This window comes from Prionailurus viverrinus, chromosome F1 (genome assembly GCF_022837055.1).
Source record: "Prionailurus viverrinus isolate Anna chromosome F1, UM_Priviv_1.0, whole genome shotgun sequence".
NCBI lineage: Eukaryota > Metazoa > Chordata > Mammalia > Carnivora > Felidae > Prionailurus > Prionailurus viverrinus.
Window position 1 is genome coordinate 38,498,221 of NC_062577.1, and position 18,979 is coordinate 38,517,199.

Genomic DNA, 18,979 nt, shown 5'->3' on the forward strand with positions numbered 1-18,979 from the left:
GAAGCATTTGAGGCACAGGGATGATGCCCCTTTGGCCCTGAACTTGGCACTTCTCTCTACCCCTGATGCAGCTCCATCACCTGTCTGCAACCTGCAACTCCGTAGCCCTGGGAGCCCGTCCAGCCTCGAGGCCTCGTGGGGCGCTGCCCCCGGGGGACAGGATGGCTACCGACTTCTCCTCTACCACCTAGAATCCCAGACACTGGCGCGTAACATCTCCCTGCCGCCGGGCAGCCTGGCCTGCAATTTTAGCAACCTCCTACCAGGTAGCGAGTATGTTCTGGAGGTTACCACCTGGGCTGGCAACCTCCAGGCGAACACCAGCGCCCACCAGTGGACAGGTAAGGCAGGCACCTGGCAAAGGCCCAGACCAGGCAGTTGGTCTGGGACGTGGCGGGGGCAGCCCAGAGCCTCCTAGGGAACCCTGCCCCAACATAGCTGGGCTTCTAGTCTTCCTGGCTGCCAGGGCTGGTGCCGGGATCCCACGCCAGGGCTCTTTCTCAAGCCTGACTTTGCTCTCTCCGTCCCCCTTCCAGCCCCCGTGTCTCCCCACCAGCTGGTGCTGCACGCTCTGGGCACCCGTGCCCTGCGAGCCTCCTGGAACAGCTCTGAGGGGGCAGCCTGGTTCCACCTCATGCTCACAAACCTCTTGGGCGGCACCAGCCTGACTGCGGTAGTCAGACGGGGAGCCTCCAATCACACCTTCCTTCACCTCTCTCCGGGCACCCGCTACGAGCTGACGCTCAGTGCTGTTGCCGGGCCCCAACAGGCAGCGGGGCCCAATGTCACCGAGTGGACCTGTGAGTGCTTGGGGTGGGGGTGGGGGGCCAGGGGGTTACAGCGGAGGCTCCTCGGCTCTTCTCTGGCTGAGTGGGTGGGATATACTTGGCGGAGGCCGGGGTTCCTTTGGAATCCTGTGGGGAAGGGATGAGGCACGGAGGGAGCGCGCCACCTGTTGGCTGGTGGCAGGTGCCCACCTGAAGAGGTGATGGCGGTGTAGTGGTCACCCCTCGAAGCCTTCGTGTGCCAGCCACAGATGATCTCATTTAGTCCTCAGACCGGCCCCACGCTGTCATGTCATCCCCAGTGTATGGTAGAGGGAGCCGAGGTTCAGAGACAGGAGGGACCCAAGGTCAAGCAGCTTGTGAGTGACCAGGCCAACCTGAGCCCGGGCTGGGTGCCTGCAGAGCCCATGTTGACGTTGCCATGTTTTTGCTCAGAGAAGCACTGTCGTGCATGGGCTACGGGTGGAGGAGCCGGACTGCCTGGGTTCTGAATTTCATCTCTGCCTCTCACTGGCTGTGGGTCTCTGGACAAGTTACTTACCTTCTCGGTGTCTCAATTTCTGTTTCTTTAAACGTGGCTGGTGACAGTAGCACCCCCTTCGCAGCGTTGTGGGGAGTAGACGTGAGATACTGCGCGTAGGGTACTTCGTGCCCTGCTGGCATCTATGCGCTTGGCACTTGATGCGTTATTATTTCTGTTATTGTTGTCCGTGGCCCGATCCCAGAATTCACCCAGAACGTGGCAAACGGTGGCTGCTGGCCTCTGGATGAGACGTGGTCTAGTGTTGGAGGAAGAAGCTGGCGTGAGGAGGGTAGGATCTTTCTTATCCACCGTTTAGGTCTTTCTGCATATGTTTTCTCCTTTTACCCATAGATCCTTCTGCACCCTTGGACCTGGTGGTCATTCCCCTGCCCTCGGAGCTCTGGGCAAGCTGGAAGGCAGGGTCTGGTGCCCGGGATGGCTACCTGCTCAGGCTAAGTGGGCAGGTGGAGAAGACCATCACACTGGGTCCCGGAGCCCTCAACGCCACATTCCCAGGGCCCCTGCCCGCTGGACCCTACACTCTGGAGCTGAGGGTCCTGGCCGGGCCCTATGATGCCTGGGCCCGGGCCAGTGCCTGGCTGAATGGTGAGTCTGGGCTGATGGGGAACAGGATGAGGCCCTGCCCAGGGGCACCTGCCTTGAGTGGCAGCTGGGTTCTCACTCTCCAGAATTTGCATCCTCTGCAGATTCTGCTGCCCAGCCCAGACAAAGCAATGGGACCACGCTGCAGCTGGATGGGTTGGGGGCCACCAGGGAGCCCAGGAGGCAGGCACTGCTCTACACTGAGGGAACCCCAAGCCTCCTCGGAAACATCTCTGTGCCACCTGCTTCCACGCAGGTCGCTTTGCGTGAGCTGGGGCCTGGGGCCAACTACCAGGTGGACATTGTCTCGTCTCTGGGAAACACTACCCAGAGCCCCACAGGCCATACAAGTGAGTGTCAGCCACTGTCCCCTGACCCTGCGGAGTGGGGGCGGGGGAGGCCTTGCCCTGGGGAGGGAAATCTGGGTAGAGGGGAGGCTCAGAAGAGCTGGGAAAGGGCTTCACGGGGCCACAGACGCAGTATGGCCCCCTTACCAAACTGTCCCTCTCTTCAGAGCTCCTGGCACCACAGTCACTGGATGTCACCGGCAGGGGCAGCCCCTCTGACCTGACCATTGGTTGGGCCCCAGCACCAGGGTGGCAAGAAGGCTACAGGGTCACCTGGCATCCGGAGGGCAGCCAGAGGTCACCAGACAGTCTTATTGACTTGGGACCAGACAATTCCAGCCTGACTCTGAGGGGTCTAGTGCCCGGCTCCTGCTACACTGTGTCAGTGTGGACCTGGGCAGGGGACCTCAGCTCCCCCATCCAAAGGACCCGTGCCTGCACCCGTGAGTTCCCTGGCTTCAGCCTCTGGGAGGCCAGCCCAGGACAGTGGGGGTGGGGGCCCAGCTTTCCTTCCTGTCCGCTCTTCTGCGTGCCTCCTCTTGACTTAGACGGTCCCGTGTCCATCCAAGGTGGGCCTTTCAGGAATCTATTGGCAAGCATTTTCCACCGCCTACCATTTGGGCGGCCATCCGCCCATCTATCCATCTATTCAACACACATTTAATGAATGCTTCCCATTTTTTAGGTATGGGGCTAGGTGCTGAGGCTAAACGTTATGAACAAGACAGTCTAGGAATATTGACAAGTAAATGGAGGCTATATAAATATATGTATAAATACATGTATGTGCACACACATATATAATGTGTATTATTTTACAGGTCATATAAAAAACATAAATGTATGATGGGAATATGTACAACGTATTTCAAATCACATGCAACTGTGTTCTTATAGGTTAAAATTGATGACTAATGGGAAGTTTATGTGGTTCAGTCTAATCTTGTAGGACTTACAGAAGGGAAGCCTGCTTAGGGAATCAGGGAAGGCTTCCTGAAGGAGGAGGAGAAGGAGAGTGAACTGAGAAGCTTGTAGTCTGAGTTGGACAGAGGGGGGCTTTATGGAGAGGCTAAGCATGCACCAAGGCCCTCAGGAGAGAGAGGAAGAGGGAGGAGGAGAGGGGAGAGGGAGAGACAGAGACAGAGAAAGAGAGAGAGAGAGAATGAGCTTGCAGGCACTGAAGGTCAGCAGATGAGCTGGAGACCAGGACCCAAAGGCTTAAACATTTAGGTGGGTCCTGGGCCTTGTGGGGACCCTGTGAGCCAGACATCACACTGTCAAGGAGCTGACCGTGTGGGGAGGGAGCTGGATTTGTAGGCTGGCAGTGTTTGGGGCTCTCTTGGTGCCCAGGAGAAGAGCACAGGGGAAGGGGAGGCAGGGAAGACAACGGCCGGGGGTTTGCGTCATTCCAAATCTATTTCCTCCTTGACCTTGCAGTCCCTGCTCCTCCTGCCAACTTGAGCTTGGGCCTTGCCACCCAGCCTCCTGCCCTGACCGCCTCCTGGAGTCCCCCGCCTGGGGGCAGGGATGGCTTCCAGCTGCGGCTTTACCGCCTGAGGCCCCTGACTCTGGAAAGCAAGGAGGCTCTGACTCCCGAGACTCAGAACTTCTCCTGGACCCAGCTGCCCCCAGGCACCTCATTCCTGGTTCAGCTGGCCACCTTGAGGGGCCCAGATGAGAGCAGCAGCACCAATGCCACCGGCTGGATGCGTGAGTGCCCCCTGCACACCCCTTCCTTCCTGGCCACCGTCGCTGGTTGGATTCCCCAGCGGGGCGAGGGGGGCTGCGTGCTTCCCTTGACCTCTTCATCATCTGTGCGCAGGCAGCTGGGTTGAGACTGTGGTTGATCCCTGATCTCTAGGCACCAGGACATCCCTAACTGGGAATCCCCAGGGATCCTGGAAGGTGGGCAGAACCCAGGGGCTTGCTCTTGTACAGTGGCTGGGCCGTGCCACTCTCCAGGCTCTCATATGGCCAGTGCGGGAGTGGGGAGCAGTGGGGACGGGACCCAGGACCCAGCCTCGAGCTCCCCCTGGGCTGGGAGTGTTTGATAGCGACAGCAGTGACTCGTGTTCACTGGGCCCTTTGCTAAGTGTTCTCCCCATGTTCTCTTATTTCCTCCTCATGACAACCAGCCTAGGAGGTGGCTACTATGGCTCTGCCCATTTCACAGATCAGGAAACTGAGGCGCAGATAAGCAAAGTGACTTGTCCTGGGTTCCTCAGCCCTAAGTGGGGAGTCGGGATTCCATTTCTGACACTGTGGCCCAGAGTCTGTGCTCCTAGCCGCACGCTAACCTCCAGAGAGGAGCGGGGGAGGGTGCCGGCGCTGGACAGGGTCATGCAGTTACTGAAGCATGCGACACACTGAGCAGCACACAGCGGAGCTCTCTCCTTCTCCCGTGGAGCCTCCACAGCCATAGACCTGGGTTTGGAAGCTCCCTCTCACACCGGCCTCGTTCCTTCTGCCTTCTCCGAGTGCTGCATTCTTGCTAGAGCCAAAGTATAGCTGCTGTCACCCCTTCCCCCACCCTCAGAATCATCCTTCTCCAGGGTGGTGACTCCCCCACCCCCTGCTCTGTCCTCCTGATTCCTCCTGGGGGCCACGTGACCTCAGACAGGTCTGAGAAGAAGCAGGAAAGAGCACCGGCCTAGGAGGCAGGAGGCCTGGGTTTTAGCTATGGCCCAGTCCCTAGAGCAAACGTTGTCCCTCTGTGAGCCTCAGTTTCCCCATTTGCAGAGGAGGTGTTGGCTGGGTGACTGGGCCAGGCTTATGTGGCTCCAAGGCCTGGGCTCCAGCTGAGGGTGAAGGGGCGCAGCTTGGGCCCCCAGACTGCCTGTCCTTGAGAACCTGCCCAGTCACTCAGGGGGTCTTGCCAAGCTGTTTGGGTACTGGGGCTGGTGCTGCCCCGTCCAGCCCTGCCTCCGAGAGGCCTGGCTGCTTTGGGAGGGGGAGGGGTTAATGTGTTCATGCAGTACTGTTTGAGCCAGCCCTGCTGTCGGCCTGAGCTGGTGCTTCCCCGCCTGGGAAGGATGGAGGGACACAGGAGGGAGGAGGGAGCCAGAGATGTGCTTTGCATTCTTTTCTTCTATATTCGTTTGTCCGGGCTGCCATAACACAGCACCACAGGCTGGGGGCTTAAACAGCAGAAATTTATTGTCTCACAGTTCCAGAGGCTGGAGATCCGAGCTCAATGAGTTGGCAAGATTGGTTTCTTCGGAAAGCCTTGAGGATGGCAGTTTCTGTCCCAGGCCCCTGTCCTTGGTTTGCAGACGGCCCCCTTCTCCCTGGGTCTTCACACAGTCTTCCCTCCGTGCGTGTCTGTGTCCAGATTTCTTCTTCTTATGAGGACCCCGGTCGTAGTGGATTAGGGTTCCATCCTCATGACGTCACTTAATTACCCCTTTGAAGATCTTATGCCCCCAAACAGTCGTATTCTGGGGGTTAGGACCTCAACATGAATTTCGGGGGGACATACTTTGGCCCACAGCACCTCTCTTCTTCTCCACCTTCCCATATCTTGCTCTCCCCACAGCCCCCCTCGCCCCTCCTCTGGTGAACGTGACCACTGAAGGTCCCACCCAGCTCCGGGCATCCTGGGTGCATGCTCCCGGGGCGCGAGACGGCTATCAGGTGACTCTGTACCAGGCGGGTGCCCAGGCAAGCGCCAGCACCGTGGGAGCCGAGGTGAACAGCACAAGCTTCTCAGCTCTGACCCCAGGCACTCAGTACGAGGTGGAGATCATGTCGCAGGCTGGGCCTCTCGGCACCGCAGCGGCCAATGTCTCTGGTTGGACCTGTGAGTCACGGCTGGGAAAGTCAATGAGGGGAGGAGAGGCGGGCAGGGCTGCCTCTGAGGCCCCTGGATTCTTTTCTTAGCCGCCACTCTAGTCCCATCTCCCAAATTCCGCACCCGAGGGCCCTGCCTGGAGCCAGCGAGCTTGTGGCCTCGCGCACCCCATGCAGCTTGGTTCACCGGCTCTCTTTCCCTCCACAGCCCCGCTCGTGCCCAATGAGCTGTTGGTGTCGATGCAGGCGGGCAGTGCCGTAATCAACCTGGCCTGGGCCGGTGGCCCCCTGGGGCAGGGGGTGTGCCATGCCCAACTCTCAGAGGCTGGCCACCTCTCCTGGGAGCAGCCCCTGGCGCTCGGCCAAGCCCTCCTCGTTCTAAGGGACCTCACACCTGGGCGCCATCTGTCCCTGTCAGTGCTGTGCCAGGCGGGGCCACTCCAGGCGTCCACTCACCCCGTCGTGCTGCCTGTTGGTATGTTGGTGTGTGTTGGGGGAGGAGGAGCGGGAGGGTCTAGTCCGGGCTGCGACGCTGCCCATTCTATTCGGAGCCACCTGCTCCCCTCCGGTGGGGGCTTACCCACCCCTTCCCCGGGGATATGCTCCCTGTGCTTCTCCAGATGGGCAGTGATGCCCAAAGGATAAGTTGTTTCTCTGTGTGGCCAGGGCCTCTTCCTGTGAACGTAAATGCCCAGTCCCTTTGTACCTGCTGATTCTGACAGCTGCTGCCCCAGGTGCCAGCCTCTTGGGGTGCACCGACCCCCACACAGCGCAGAACCTTTGCTTCCCACAGAGCCTGGCCCCGTGGAGGATGTGCAGTGCCAGCCCGAGGCCACTCGCCTGGCCCTGCACTGGATGATGCCCTCGGGGGATGTGGACACCTGTCTGGTGGTGGCAGAACATCTGGCTGCGGGAGGGCATGCTCACATCGTCTTCCAGGCTAACACCTCCGGGGATGCCCTCCTGTTGCCCGGCCTGCTGCCCGCTGCTTCCTATCGCATCAGTCTCACCGTGCTGGGCCGGAATGGTCTGTGGAGCCGTGTGGTCACCCTGCTGTGCGCCACTTCTGCAGAGGGTAAGCCCTTTCCACGGTCTCCGGAGCCCCCTCCGCTCCCTTAGCCTTCCTCCAACATCACCGCTGGGGTTCTCACTGCCGTGGCCCTCACTGCCGGGGACTCTCCCTGTCCACCAACTCCCAAGCCTTCCTCTGGCCCTGATCCAGATGCCATAGTATGGAGCCTCACCGCTGGCACCCCGGCCCAGGGGTCTCCCGGTTCTTATTTAGTTGCACCCATCAGGCACTGGTTGCCAGGCACCGTAAGAGGTGCTGGGGATGTGACAGCATGGCCCCTGCCCTTGGCCACTGGCGCCTAGTTAGGACCTCACTCTTCTCCTCTCCATCCCCAGGCTGGCGCCCCCCGGACTTAGCTGCAGCCCCCCAGCTGGAGCCTGAGGCGGGGATGGGAGTGATGATCACACGGGGTATGTTTGGCCAGGACGATGGGCAGATCCAGTGGTATGGCATCGTTGCCACCACCAACATGTCACGTGAGTCCTGGGCCAGGAGAGGATGGGAGACCCTGGCTATTGCCTGGCATGGGATGGGGGCGGGGGGAGGGTCCAGATATGGACCGCTGAGGTGAAATGCCTATGGCTGGCATGAGTGCTGGAGTAGGAAGAGAGACCCAGAACATTCTTAAAGATAGGGCTGATGTTGTGCTATGCATGGTGGGAACATGCTAGAGAAACAGGGTAACCACTTTGTGGGCAGGGAGAGAGGCTTCAGTCTCACTGCTGCCCTTGCACTGCCCCTTTCTTGTTCCTCTGTAGTGGTGCGGCCTCCCCAGGAAGCCATCAACCACACGTGGTATGACCACTACTATGGAGGACAGGACTCCTACCTGGCCATCCTGCTCCCCAACCCCTTCTACCCAGGGCCCTGGGCTGTGCCGAGATCCTGGATGGTGCCTATGGGTACAGAGGACTGTGGCCAGACCCAGGAGATCTGTAACGGGCAACTCAAGCCAGGTTCCCAGTATCGGTGAGGGCTAAGACTGAGGGGGTGGGGGCTTTTAACTTTCACTGATGGGTTGTTTGCACATTCCCTCTGCAAAAGATCTGGACTGACTTACGAAGAGAAAGCATTTGTTGGCCCATAAGGGTCCACAGAGTTATTTCGACCGGGCTCCCTGGTAGGCAAGGCAAAAAGGAAAACACCCATCTGTTACATGGTTCTTTTTTTCAGGAAAAAAAAGGGGGGGTGGTGGATTCTGTTTCAGCTTTCCAAGGATGTTTAGGTACCTATGTTAGGGCTTCTTGCTGTGGGAAGGGAAGATTGAAAAGAAGTCAGGAGTAGCTTGTTCAGGCAGCGTGACACATAACCTCTTAACAGGTGTGGAGAGAGGCTCTCGCTCTCTGAGTGTCTATTGTTAATGACTCAGTGTCTTGGGAGGGGCTTTGCCCTCTTTGTTTGCCCCTCCAGAACAGAAGGTCCTGTTTCTCTGCCCCAGGTTCAGTGTCGTGGCCTTTACCAGATACAGCCCTCCTGAGACCGTTATCTCCTTCTCAGCCTTCTCAGGTAGGGTGGACACCTGGCTAGGGTTCCAGCTGGGCCCCGGGGCAGGGGAAGAGTGCTGGGACCCCCTGTTCTGGGCTCGTCCCCAACCAGCAACAGGTAGGATTGAGCTTGGATTCCAGGGAGGGCACGTCCTGCCCAGCAGAGCTGGGAGACCCAGAGCCAGTGCTGAAGGTACTGCTAGCACCTGACTTGGCCTGGGTGGGCTGAGTGGGGCGGGGGGGGGAGGGGGCGAGGCATTAATGAAAGGGGTTGTCACTGCCCGCGATCACACTACCTTCCTGCACTGCCCCACTCTGTGCTGTCGCTCCCAGGCCACTGAGATTCTAGAACAGCACTGTCCAATAGAAACATAAGGCAAGTCACAAGGGTGAACCACATATGTATGTTAATATTCCCTAGTAGCTGTGTTAAACAGGTAAAAATAAAACAGGTGAAATTAGTTTTAGGAACATTTTATTTAAACTAAGCTATCAATATTATCATATCAACATGTGATCAATTAAAAAAATTCTTAATGAGGTATTTTACATTCTTTTCTTTATTACTAAGTCTTCGAAATTCTATGTGTATTTCATGCTCATAGCAAAGCTTGATTTGGAGTAGCCATATTTCAAGCACTCCATGGCCCCATGTGGCTAGTGGCTACCATATTGGACAGAGTAGTTCTAGAAGGTCCCGGAAGCCAGGTCCCTACCCTCTTCTTTTCTTTGAGGGTGTCAGGGAGGGGAGTAGAGCCTTTGGGGCAAGCTCAGAAGCCAGGGGCAGGGAGAGCTTGCTGGGCACTTTCAGTCCCCATGCAGGATGGTCCCCCTGGCAGCCATTTCTGGCCTCGGGTGGTATTTGGGACTTCTGAGGGGGTTGTCACTGTGCGCTCCTCCCAGAGGCTCTCAAGTCCCGTCACCGCAGAACAGTGGGACAAGGCTACTCTACTCTACTCTCCCTTTGCTCTTCATAGAGCCCAGGGCCAGTGTCTCCAGGGTAGCCATGTCCCTCCCAGCGGCAGTGGGCATCATGATGGGCTGTGTCCTCACAATCTGTGCCCTGCTGGGCCTGCTGTACTGGAGGAGGGTGAAGGGACAGAGGTGAGTGAGAGCGAAGGCGGGGGCCAGCATGGCTGGGGGAGGAATGGCTTCTTCCCCAAGAAGCTCCCTGTGCCCCTGCCCCGTTGGGCTCCCTCCCACACGCCTCTTCATCCTTTGCAGGGCAGAGAAGAGTCGGTTTTCCCAAGAGCTGACAGCTTACAACCTGCGGTGAGGGCACTTTCCCATGTCTCCTCGTGGTGTGCTGGGCAGTGTGGCCATGCCTGGCACGGGTCATGGTGGCATCGCCCAGTCTCCCCAGCAGCCTGCGCCTCCGGGACTCCCTTGTCCGTCACCTCACAGCTCTGTCACACCTTCACGAGGCCTTTTCTCCAACCCTAGAGCTCATCTGGCTCCTCTCTGCCCGTTCAGCCTCCTCCCCCTCCTCCCAATTCATCTACTCCAGTCCTCACCTTACCCCTGACAACTGGGCGATATCGGGCCGAATCTCTTTCCTTCCCCGGTGATGTCAGATCTGTAATTCTCTCCTCTGGTCCCTCCTGTGCTCCCCTACACCGACTTCATGTCGAACCCACATCGGTGAGCATCGACTATGCACAGAAGCCCTCCTCAGAACCGGTGATGGTGGCAGGGGCTGAAAGCCTCGTGTGTGCCTTCACATGTAGATCCTGTCTGCTCTGCCCTCCTCCGTCTGTCCCCTTGTCTGTCTTTCTGCACTGGGGGCTGGCGGCCCAGGCTGTGCATCCGTGTGTGCGGAAAAATGCGTGCCGGCTCCATTCCAGGGGGTGTTCCAACGATCCACTGAGCTCAGGGCAGGACCCTGCCGTGGGCCCACTCCCTCCCTCTCCCACCAGGCAGACCCATCGGCCAATCCCTATCCAAAGCTTCCGGCAGAGTTTTGAGGCCAAGAGTGCGCACGCTCACCAGGCTTTCTTTCAGGAGTTCGAGGTAAGGCCTCTGCTGTCCTCGGGCTCGGAGCAGAGAGGACCTGGGCCATCTAGGTTGGGCTGGGCCTGCCCTGAAGTCTGGGGGAAGCTCCCAGCCATGCACACCCACCCCTGTCCCTCTCCTGGTGTGGGGAGAGATGGGTCCACTTCAGAAAGCAGCGCCTGGCCCGATCTCTGCAGGAGCTGAAGGAGGTGGGCAAGGAGCAGCCCAGGCTGGAGGCGGAGCACCCCGCCAATGCCACCAAGAACCGTTACCCGCACGTGCTACCCTGTGAGTGCGGGGGAGCAGATGGCCAGGGCTGGGCCTGGACAGGGGTGGGGGGCGGTGGGGGGTGCTCCCTATGCCCGGGCACTGCACACACAGTTTTTCCCTCTGCAGATGATCACTCCCGGGTCAGGCTGACCCAGCTGGAGGGAGAGCCCCACTCCGACTACATCAATGCCAACTTCATCCCGGTAAGGGCCACCTTCAGAGCTGGCTGTGGGTGTGTCCATTCGGGAGACTGGCCGCTTTGCAGGACACGCTGTCCTACCCTGGCTGTAGCAGTCGTCCATGAAGATCACCAGCTTGTGTTCCTTTAGGTCGACCTGGCACGTATTTATTGAGGGCCTACTGTGTGCCAGGCACTGTGCTGGGCCTGTCGGAGTCAGAGCTGGCTACCTGTATTCTTGCCTTCAAAGCAGCACACTGTGTGTGTGTGTGTGTGTGTGTGTGTGTGTGTGTGTGAGACAGGCACACATGCGCTGCCTGTGTGTGTCACATCTACCACTCAGTGTGACGAGTGCTGTATTAAGGGGACAAGTGTGGTAGTCAGAGAACATGGAAGAAGGAGAAATTCAGTCCACTTGAGGAGTCAAGAAAGGCTTCCTGGAGGAGGGGACGTGTAATCTCTTGAAGGATGAGTAGAATTTTGATAAAAGACGAAAGAGGGGAAAGGTTGGAAAGAACAGCCAGAGAACAGCTGGGTGCACACGCACAGACAGCGTGGGGCCGGGGGGCCGGGTTGGGGGAGGTGAGACAGCACAGTTAGATTGGGCCCGGATGAAGGAGGGGCTTGATTGTTAAGCTAAGGGCTTTGGATTTTACTTGCTGGGCCATGGGAGCTGCGGGCGATTTTTGAGCATGGGAGAAACGTGGAGTTTGGTTTCAGAAGGGGGTTGGTGAACAGGTTGGACTGGGGAGACTATTTCTGTCACATTAGTACCTTCTTACTCTCATGTGGGCTTTTCTTGCCCCTTCAAGGTGACGCTGGGTTGCTGGTGGTGTCTCTGAAGCCACCCCTCCTGGTTGGGATTCTTGGTGCACACATGTGGTCACGTGCACACGTGTAGGCACACTCTCCTCCCTCCTGGAAATCGCACACGGGACATTTACTGCTGTGTGCCCGGTGGGGCCTGGGGGACCGAGGTGTCACCAATTAACGTGCTCCTGTCTTCTGCACTCCCCAGGGCTACAGCCACCCGCAGGAATTTATTGCCACCCAGGGCCCTCTCAAGAAAACTCTGGAGGACTTCTGGCGGCTTGTGTGGGAGCAGCAGGTCCGCATCATTGTCATGCTGACCGTGGGCATGGAGAATGGGAGGGTGAGCATGCCTTGCAGTTTCCTAGAGTGGCCACGGGGTGGCGAATGTTCCCCTTACAGGAGTTCTCCCCTTACCATCTTAGGTCTGGGAAGGTAGGTGAGGCCTGAGAGAGGCCAATCAGTCCTGGAGGTTGGTAGGGGTCCCCAAGGCCACCCAGAATGGGAAGCAGTTAGAGGGACCAGGTACTCAAGCTCCCCGGTTGACTCTGTTTCCTCTGACCGCTGCTGTTTCTTTCTTTCCCCTTTTTTTTTTTAAGTTCTTATTTATTTATTTTGAGAGAATGAAAGCACAAGTTGGGGAGGGGCAGACAGAGAGAGGGAGAGAGAATTCCAAGCAGGCTCAGCACTGTGAGCGCGGAGCCCAATGTGGGGCTTGAACCCATGAACTGTGAGATCATGACCTGAGCCAAAATCAAGAGTCTGATGCTTAACTGACTGAGCCACCCAAGCGCCCCTCACCTCTGCTGTATCTCATTATTTCCACTTGCTCTTGTTCTAGGCAGAGGGGGGCAAAGGCGTTGGGAAAGAATGGGGTACGGACTGTCTTGGGATGGGCATCAGAGATAGGGCTTTCTGCATCCTTTCTTTCAACAAGCCTGGTGAATGGATGTCTCTTCTGTGCCCTGCTCAATGCAGAGCCCTGGGACAGAGAGAGCACCTGCTGGGTTTGTCCTCCAGCTGAAGCAGTGAGGCAAGGCCAGGCAGCCCTAAATAAAGGCATCCAATTTTGTAAAGGAGCCCAACAGCTGCCTTGAAGTCTTAAGGGTCATATGAGAGGTGTGGGGGTGATGGTGCTGGAGGCCAGCCAGAACAGAGAAGCTTCTGGATGAGGTAGCCGGGGACTCGGGTTTGTACAGAAAGCAGAATTTCAACAGGGTGGCAGAGACCAGAAAGATGAGTGTGTGTGTGTGGGGGGGGGGGGGTGGGGGGGGTGGGGGTTGGTCCGGATAAACCAGGGGTGGCAGTAATGAGGCTGGGCCCACAGCCACCCCACACCCTTGCTCTGACCCTCTGGCCCTAGGTGCTGTGTGAGCATTACTGGCCAGCAGACCCTACCCCTGTCACCCATGGTCACATCACTGTCCACCTGCTGGCTGAGGAGCCCGAGGAAGAGTGGACCAAGCGGGAATTGCAGCTGCAGCATGTGTGTGCCCCAGGGGACACGGCAGGGTGGGGCGGGCATTCGAGCTGAGACTCTGAGAAGGTTGCCTCACCTCCTGCGTCCCCTGGCCTCCTTCCTTCTGAGAATTGCAAGCACTCAGCCCCTGCCTGTCCAGGGAAGTTGGTTAGGGAGGGGGTAGGGAGGCACAGGGAAAGTTCAAGTGTTATCCGAAGCGACGCAGTGCGTCAAAGGTAGAACAGGGTGAAGCGACGGTTTCTGCCCTGCCCTCCCCTGCCCTGCAATCAGTTCGGGGCTCCCTGCTTCACCCCTCACCCCTTGTGCCCATCAGCCTTGCCAGGCTGTGACCTCCTGGGGCAGGAGAGCCAGGGACTGGCCTCACCCCTCTGCCTGGGCATCCCCTATAGGCCGACGCTACTCAGGAGGCCGGAGAACGAAGGGGTCAAGGGAAGCATACGATCTGAGGGGCAGGCTTAGCTGTCACCCTGCTGAGGGTGGAGGTATCAGTCGCCCTGCCCTCAGGGATCTGGTGAAGAAAGCCGAAGGGCTGAGGCCAGGGACCCCTGCTCCCGTCCCTTCCCGTTCCCAGATTACCCAGCAGCAGCAGCGGAGGGTGAAGCAGCTGCAATTCACCACCTGGCCTGACCACAGCGTCCCTGAGGCCCCCCACTCCCTGCTCTCCTTCGTGGAACTGGTACGGGAGCAGGCCCGGGCCACCCAGGGCACCGGCCCCATCCTGGTGCACTGCAGGTGAGGGCAGGTGGGCGGGCCTGAGGGGAGGCAGGGGAGGCGGGGCTCTGGGACCTCAGGCAGGGCTCAGCCCAGGGCTGTCCCCACAGTGCGGGCGTGGGCCGCACGGGCACCTTCGTGGCCCTGTCAAGGCTGCTGCAGCAGCTGGAGGAGGAGCAGGCGGTAGACGTGTTCAACGCTGTGTATGCGCTGCGGCTGTACCGGCCCCTCATGATCCAGACCCCGGTGAGGGCTCGGCAGGCTGGGCGAGACAGCCAGGGTCCTGAAGGAGTGGGCGGGAGGTGGGTTGTGGGGGGCGGGGGGAGGCCACATCGAGTCTGGAGGGGCCGAGGAAAGGAACTCGAGGGGGCACACTGAGGACCTGGGGGGCGGGGCTCTACCGTGTCGCCATCCTATCTGGGCTTCTGTTTCCCTTTCTGTCAAAGGGGGAGGTGGGGCAGGCCTCTGGCGGCTTTGACGCTGTGCGACAGCGACAGCGTGGGCAAGGTCCCAAATGGCCCACCCCCCTCACCCCAGCCCTGTCTTGCCGGTTGGGCCCTTGGAAAATCTCCCTGCTGGGCCATACTGCCTTAGCAGACTGACTCCTCCTCCTCCTGCCAGACCCAATACATCTTCCTGCACAATTGCCTCCTGAACAAGATTCTGGAAGCGCCCTGTGACACCCCTGAGTGAGTTGCAGCTCCCCTGGGGCCCTTGTGGGGTGGGGGCACGGGTTCCCTGTGCCCTCCCACCAACAGGCCCCTGATCCTATCCATGGGCAGAGCTGAGAAGACCAGACGCGGGAGCTGGGGAACCCCGAGTGCCTCCTCCCCTCTCCGCCCCTCCCCCAGGTCCCAGCCCATCTCGGTGATGAACTTCGCAGAGGCCTGCGCCAAGAGGGCGGCCAATGCCAACGCCGGCTTCTTGAAAGAGTACAAGGTGTGTTTCAGACCAGGGGGTGGGTGACAGCTGAGGGGGCTGTCCTTGCCCAGACAGCACTTTCTGTGGGTTCCGTCCCGCGGAGCGCCCTGAGCGCATCTCCTCCGCCCCCGCAGCTCCTGCTCCAGGCCATCAAGGACGAGGCTGACTCTTCCGCGCCCCCTCCTGGCCATGAGCAGGACAGCACGGCCGCCTGTGAGTGCCCACGGACTGTGGGTGGGCGGGCGGCCCCGGGGCCCGGGGAAGAGGGCCTCAGGCAGCCTCACCCTCACCATCTTCCCTCAGGTGATTCTTCTCAAGTGCGGTTTTCTCCGGTGGAGGAAAGTCCCCCTAACGAGATGCTCGAAGCCTGGCTCTTCCCTGTGAGACGATGCCCTATTACTTGCCCTCTCTGATCATTTGTGCTTATTAAGCTGGAGCTGGGGTCTCTGGGGGCCCTAGAGCTGTGGTGAGCAGGGGGCACCCTCAGTCCCTGGGAGCCAATGAGTTGTGCTCTGCAGGGTGGGCCTTCTGGCCATGACCACGTTGTGCTGACTGGCCCTGCAGGACCCGAGGAGTTCTGGGAGCTGGTGTGGGAGCATAGGGCCCATGTGCTGGTCTCCCTGTGCCCACCTGACACCTGGGAGAAGGTGAGGGGGGCAGAAAGACCCCTAACCCTAACCCTAACCTAAGGGTTAGGAGACACAAGGAAGGCCTTCGGCATCAGATGGCAGTCAGGGTGGAAGCCTCGGGAGCTGGGACAGGGGTGGGGGGTGGAGGTCGTGGTGTGGCGGGCCTGTGGGCAGGGTGTGTGGGCAGAGAGCTCGGGAAGCCTCCTGAGCAGCCCTGACTTGGTCCCGGCGACAGGCGTTCTGGCCGACGGAGAAGCAGCCCGTTGTCACAGACATGGTGACAGTGCACTGGGTGGCTGAGAGCAGCACAGCGGGCTGGCCCTGTACCCTCCTGAGGGTCACACATGTAGGTGCTGGGGCCGCAGGGTGTGGGGTGGTGGGCTCTGTGGAGGAGTCTTGTGCTGTTGTCCTCTGCTCCTCCCTGGCACCAGTGCCACTGCCTTTGTCCCCAGGGGGAGAGCAGGAAGGAGAGGCAGGTGCAGAGGCTGCTGTTTCCGTGCTGGGAGCCAGGGCGTGAGCTCCCTGCCACCACCCTGTTACCCTTTTTGGCCGCCGTGGGCCGGTGCTGCTCTCGGGACACAATGAAGCCAGGCACACTGCTGAGCCACTCCAGGTGCTGCGGGACAAAAGCCTGGGGGGTGTGGGTGCCGGGGTCCCCTCACTGCCTCTCCAGCAGGGCCTCACATCTATCCCACTGAGCCCTGCTTGGGTCACGGGTCAAAAGGACACGGTCTACACAGTCTCCCAGTGCTCCTGGCTCCTTACTCTGCCTGGATATCTTCTGGGAATATGACATCTTTTAGGAATATACCCCCTCCCTGCTTGGGCCCAAGCTGGCTGGCTCACCAGGCACCCGGTGTCCCCTTCCCAGTCCCCAGGCCCGCGTTGGGTTTCCCCATATACCTGGATACCCCAGCTTTCTCTGCACTGCCCCCTTCCCCTGCTTCCATGCCCTATCTAACTCAAGGTCAATTGCAGCAAGGGTGTGGCTCAGCTGGGCACCTTCCTGGCCATGGACCAGCTGCTGCAGCAGGTGGGGGCTGAGTGCACTGTGGACATCTTTAACGTGGCCTTGCAGCAGTCACAGGCCTGTGGCCTCATGACCCCAACGCTGGTGAGAGGCCACCAGGGCTTAGTTGCGGGAGGGAGTAAGGAAGGGGGGTAGGGAAGGTTCTAGGAGCCATCTCTAGGCAGCACTGTCTGGGGAGTCACCAGGTGGTGCTGGGGACCACGATGCTCCCAGATGGAACCCTAAGGGTTAGGAGACACAAGGGAGGCCTTCGGCATCAGATTTGGGCAGTCAGGGTGACGCTCCTTACCCCGACGTCTGCCACCAGGAACAGTACATATACCTCTACGACTGTCTGAACAGAGTGCTCACGGACGGGCTGCCTTGAGTCAGCACTGGTGGCTGTGCTGTGCGGGAGCAGAAGAGGTCTGTGCCCCGTCGGTCAGTGCCAATCAGCCTCAGCAAGCCCGCTGGGGCCTGGTTTCACTGGGAGGGCCTCCTGCACGCTGGGCCCCGTGCCGTGAAGGGGGAGAGGTGAGCAATAAAGAATGTGCTCAACCTGAGACTGTGTTCCATCTGTCCACCCTCCAAGGAGGAAAGAAATGGCCTCAAAGACTTGCACGACACGGGGCCCAGTGCAAGGGCCGGGTGGGCAACCATGAACAGGGGGTCTGGCTGAAGTGGCCGCCCCACAGCCTGCATGCCGTGGCTTTTCCCGGGGAGCGGCCCCGATGCCCCACCCTCCAGTTTTCCAGTTGCCTCAGGCTTCAGTCTCTCCACTCGGTCCCTAGTGTCCTGGCGTGCCCCAGATCCAGAGCCCCAGGTACTCAAGGTTCTCCTGCCCCACCTACCACCCCCGTGTGCAGCAAGGACCAATCCTTGCCTTCTGTTCCCTTCTCCCAGCCTTCGCTTGCCTTCTCCCGCCATCCCCAGCTGTCTCCACCTGCCGGGGCCCCCAGGGTCCTCCTCAGCCACTGTGTGCTGCCCTGTCAGGGTGCAGGCGTTGTAGCCACACTGACGTGGAGGGCAGGGGCCGGGGGCTTTGCTGCTTCCACGGGAGGCTGTGCCTCAAGCCAGAGTTGCTGAGTTTTCTCTGCTCCTTTGCTCCCAGCTTCCTCCCCTCCGCCACAGGAGGGAGGTAGGAGAGAAGGCAGTGAGGGACTTTTGGAGGAGAGAAAAACCGGGAGGGGGAACAGAAAATAGGGTGGGGTTGAGGCCCCCCCAGAGGTATCCCACACTCTTTAGGACTCAACTGCACACCGTGCGACATGATATGGTCTCATAAGCTCCTGTCTGACTCCCTGATTAGACTGCACAGTATTGGATGGCAATGTGCCTGACGCTGGACACCAACTGTCCCTGGTGGGGGGCCCTGGGGTGGCGGAGGGGACACAGAGAAAGCCTGGACAAATCAGAGCAGGAGGCCCTGAAATGCAGTTAGGTCCCCAAATGAAAGGGGAGCCACAGCTCCCACTGGCCAACCTGAGTTCCTACAAGAGTACCAGGGGTCAGAGGTCAGAGAGGGCGTTTCTCAGGCCTGGCTGGAGAAGGGCGACAGAGGTAGGGCTTTCTGCTCCATCAGGACCCTTCCCAAGATGAGGTTAGACCTGGTGCTCCCCGCCCCCTCCCGGGGGAATGGATATGGTGTTCTCTTCTAAATTATGTTTATCAAGAGTCAGAGGTTGGCCCCATAATGACCCTCAAACTGGAAGACTGGAGACTAGCTCTGAGCCCCCCAAGCCTACCATGAGGGGCTGCTGCTGAGGTCCAAACAGGGCACAGCCATGGCTTTTCCAGTCTGGGCCCCTCACACTGGAGCAGCGGGAGCTGCAGAGAGGCAGGCGAGTGGAGCCAAGCTATGGGTGAATGAGGCCGGAAACGCAGGCAGACCTGGGAAGGCAGGGGCGGCTCCGATTTGTGGGTCTTTCTGGTAGTGGGAGTCCCTCAGTCCCTGGGAGGTTAGCAGCAGAAGAGAATGGGAGGCAGGGGTGGGGGGGTGGGGAGAGGGTGATGTGAGGTATGGAGGGGTATGGCGGTATGGGGTGGAAGGAATATTGGCTGCCTCTGAGGTCTCCAGACTTCGGGTACACACTCTGGATGGACTTCGGGTACATCTTCTGGATGGGAAGAGGGCCCAAAGGGGAGACAGAGCTTAGTTCTAGCTCTGCCCTGGGGCTTGGCTCAGCGTGGGAGAGACCACAGAAAGCAAAAGGCTACATGAAGGAAGAACAGCCAGCCCCAGGCGGTCTAAGAAGAGAAGAGGGACTTGAACCCACCTTTAGCCACCATCCGCTCTGCTCCTCAAAGCCCTGGGCCGCTGACCAGGAAGGACCCTGGGATTCCCGCCTCAGGGTGGTGGTGGAGCTGCAGCTGCAG

At 59.4% G+C, this 18,979-nt stretch overlaps 1 protein-coding gene across 12 annotated transcripts in view; it reads left to right on the forward strand.

Annotated features, from left to right (window-relative positions):
- The window catches only part of LOC125155293 (receptor-type tyrosine-protein phosphatase V-like), a 37,126-nt gene extending 19,960 nt beyond the window's left edge, over positions 1-17,166 (forward strand). For 4 of the 12 annotated variants that reach the window (XM_047840412.1, XM_047840413.1, XM_047840411.1 and 1 more), the window contains 30 exons: positions 72-341; positions 537-800; positions 1,660-1,914; positions 2,016-2,261; positions 2,426-2,701; positions 3,696-3,968; positions 5,794-6,057; positions 6,256-6,522; positions 6,841-7,122; positions 7,455-7,595; positions 7,878-8,088; positions 8,558-8,625; positions 9,581-9,707; positions 9,828-9,875; positions 10,520-10,613; positions 10,793-10,883; positions 10,992-11,068; positions 12,062-12,196; positions 13,217-13,339; positions 13,905-14,065; positions 14,155-14,290; positions 14,666-14,733; positions 14,827-14,983; positions 15,100-15,178; positions 15,269-15,345; positions 15,484-15,612; positions 15,830-15,940; positions 16,047-16,207; positions 16,573-16,708; positions 16,932-17,166. In XM_047840412.1, coding sequence (XP_047696368.1) covers positions 72-341; positions 537-800; positions 1,660-1,914; positions 2,016-2,261; positions 2,426-2,701; positions 3,696-3,968; positions 5,794-6,057; positions 6,256-6,522; positions 6,841-7,122; positions 7,455-7,595; positions 7,878-8,088; positions 8,558-8,625; positions 9,581-9,707; positions 9,828-9,875; positions 10,520-10,613; positions 10,793-10,883; positions 10,992-11,068; positions 12,062-12,196; positions 13,217-13,339; positions 13,905-14,065; positions 14,155-14,290; positions 14,666-14,733; positions 14,827-14,983; positions 15,100-15,178; positions 15,269-15,345; positions 15,484-15,612; positions 15,830-15,940; positions 16,047-16,207; positions 16,573-16,708; positions 16,932-16,991 — 4,787 coding nt within the window. In that variant the 3' untranslated portion in view covers positions 16,992-17,166. Of the gene's footprint in view, positions 1-71; positions 342-536; positions 801-1,050; positions 1,145-1,659; positions 1,915-2,015; positions 2,262-2,425; positions 2,702-3,695; positions 3,969-5,793; positions 6,058-6,255; positions 6,523-6,840; positions 7,123-7,454; positions 7,596-7,877; positions 8,089-8,557; positions 8,626-9,580; positions 9,708-9,827; positions 9,876-10,519; positions 10,614-10,792; positions 10,884-10,991; positions 11,069-12,061; positions 12,197-13,216; positions 13,340-13,904; positions 14,066-14,154; positions 14,291-14,665; positions 14,734-14,826; positions 14,984-15,099; positions 15,179-15,268; positions 15,346-15,483; positions 15,613-15,829; positions 15,941-16,046; positions 16,208-16,572; positions 16,709-16,931 lie in introns of those variants that run through there. The other 8 variants (XM_047840417.1, XM_047840416.1, XM_047840420.1 and 5 more) reach the window with 8 other exon arrangements.
- The last annotated feature ends 1,813 nt before the right edge of the window (positions 17,167-18,979 follow it).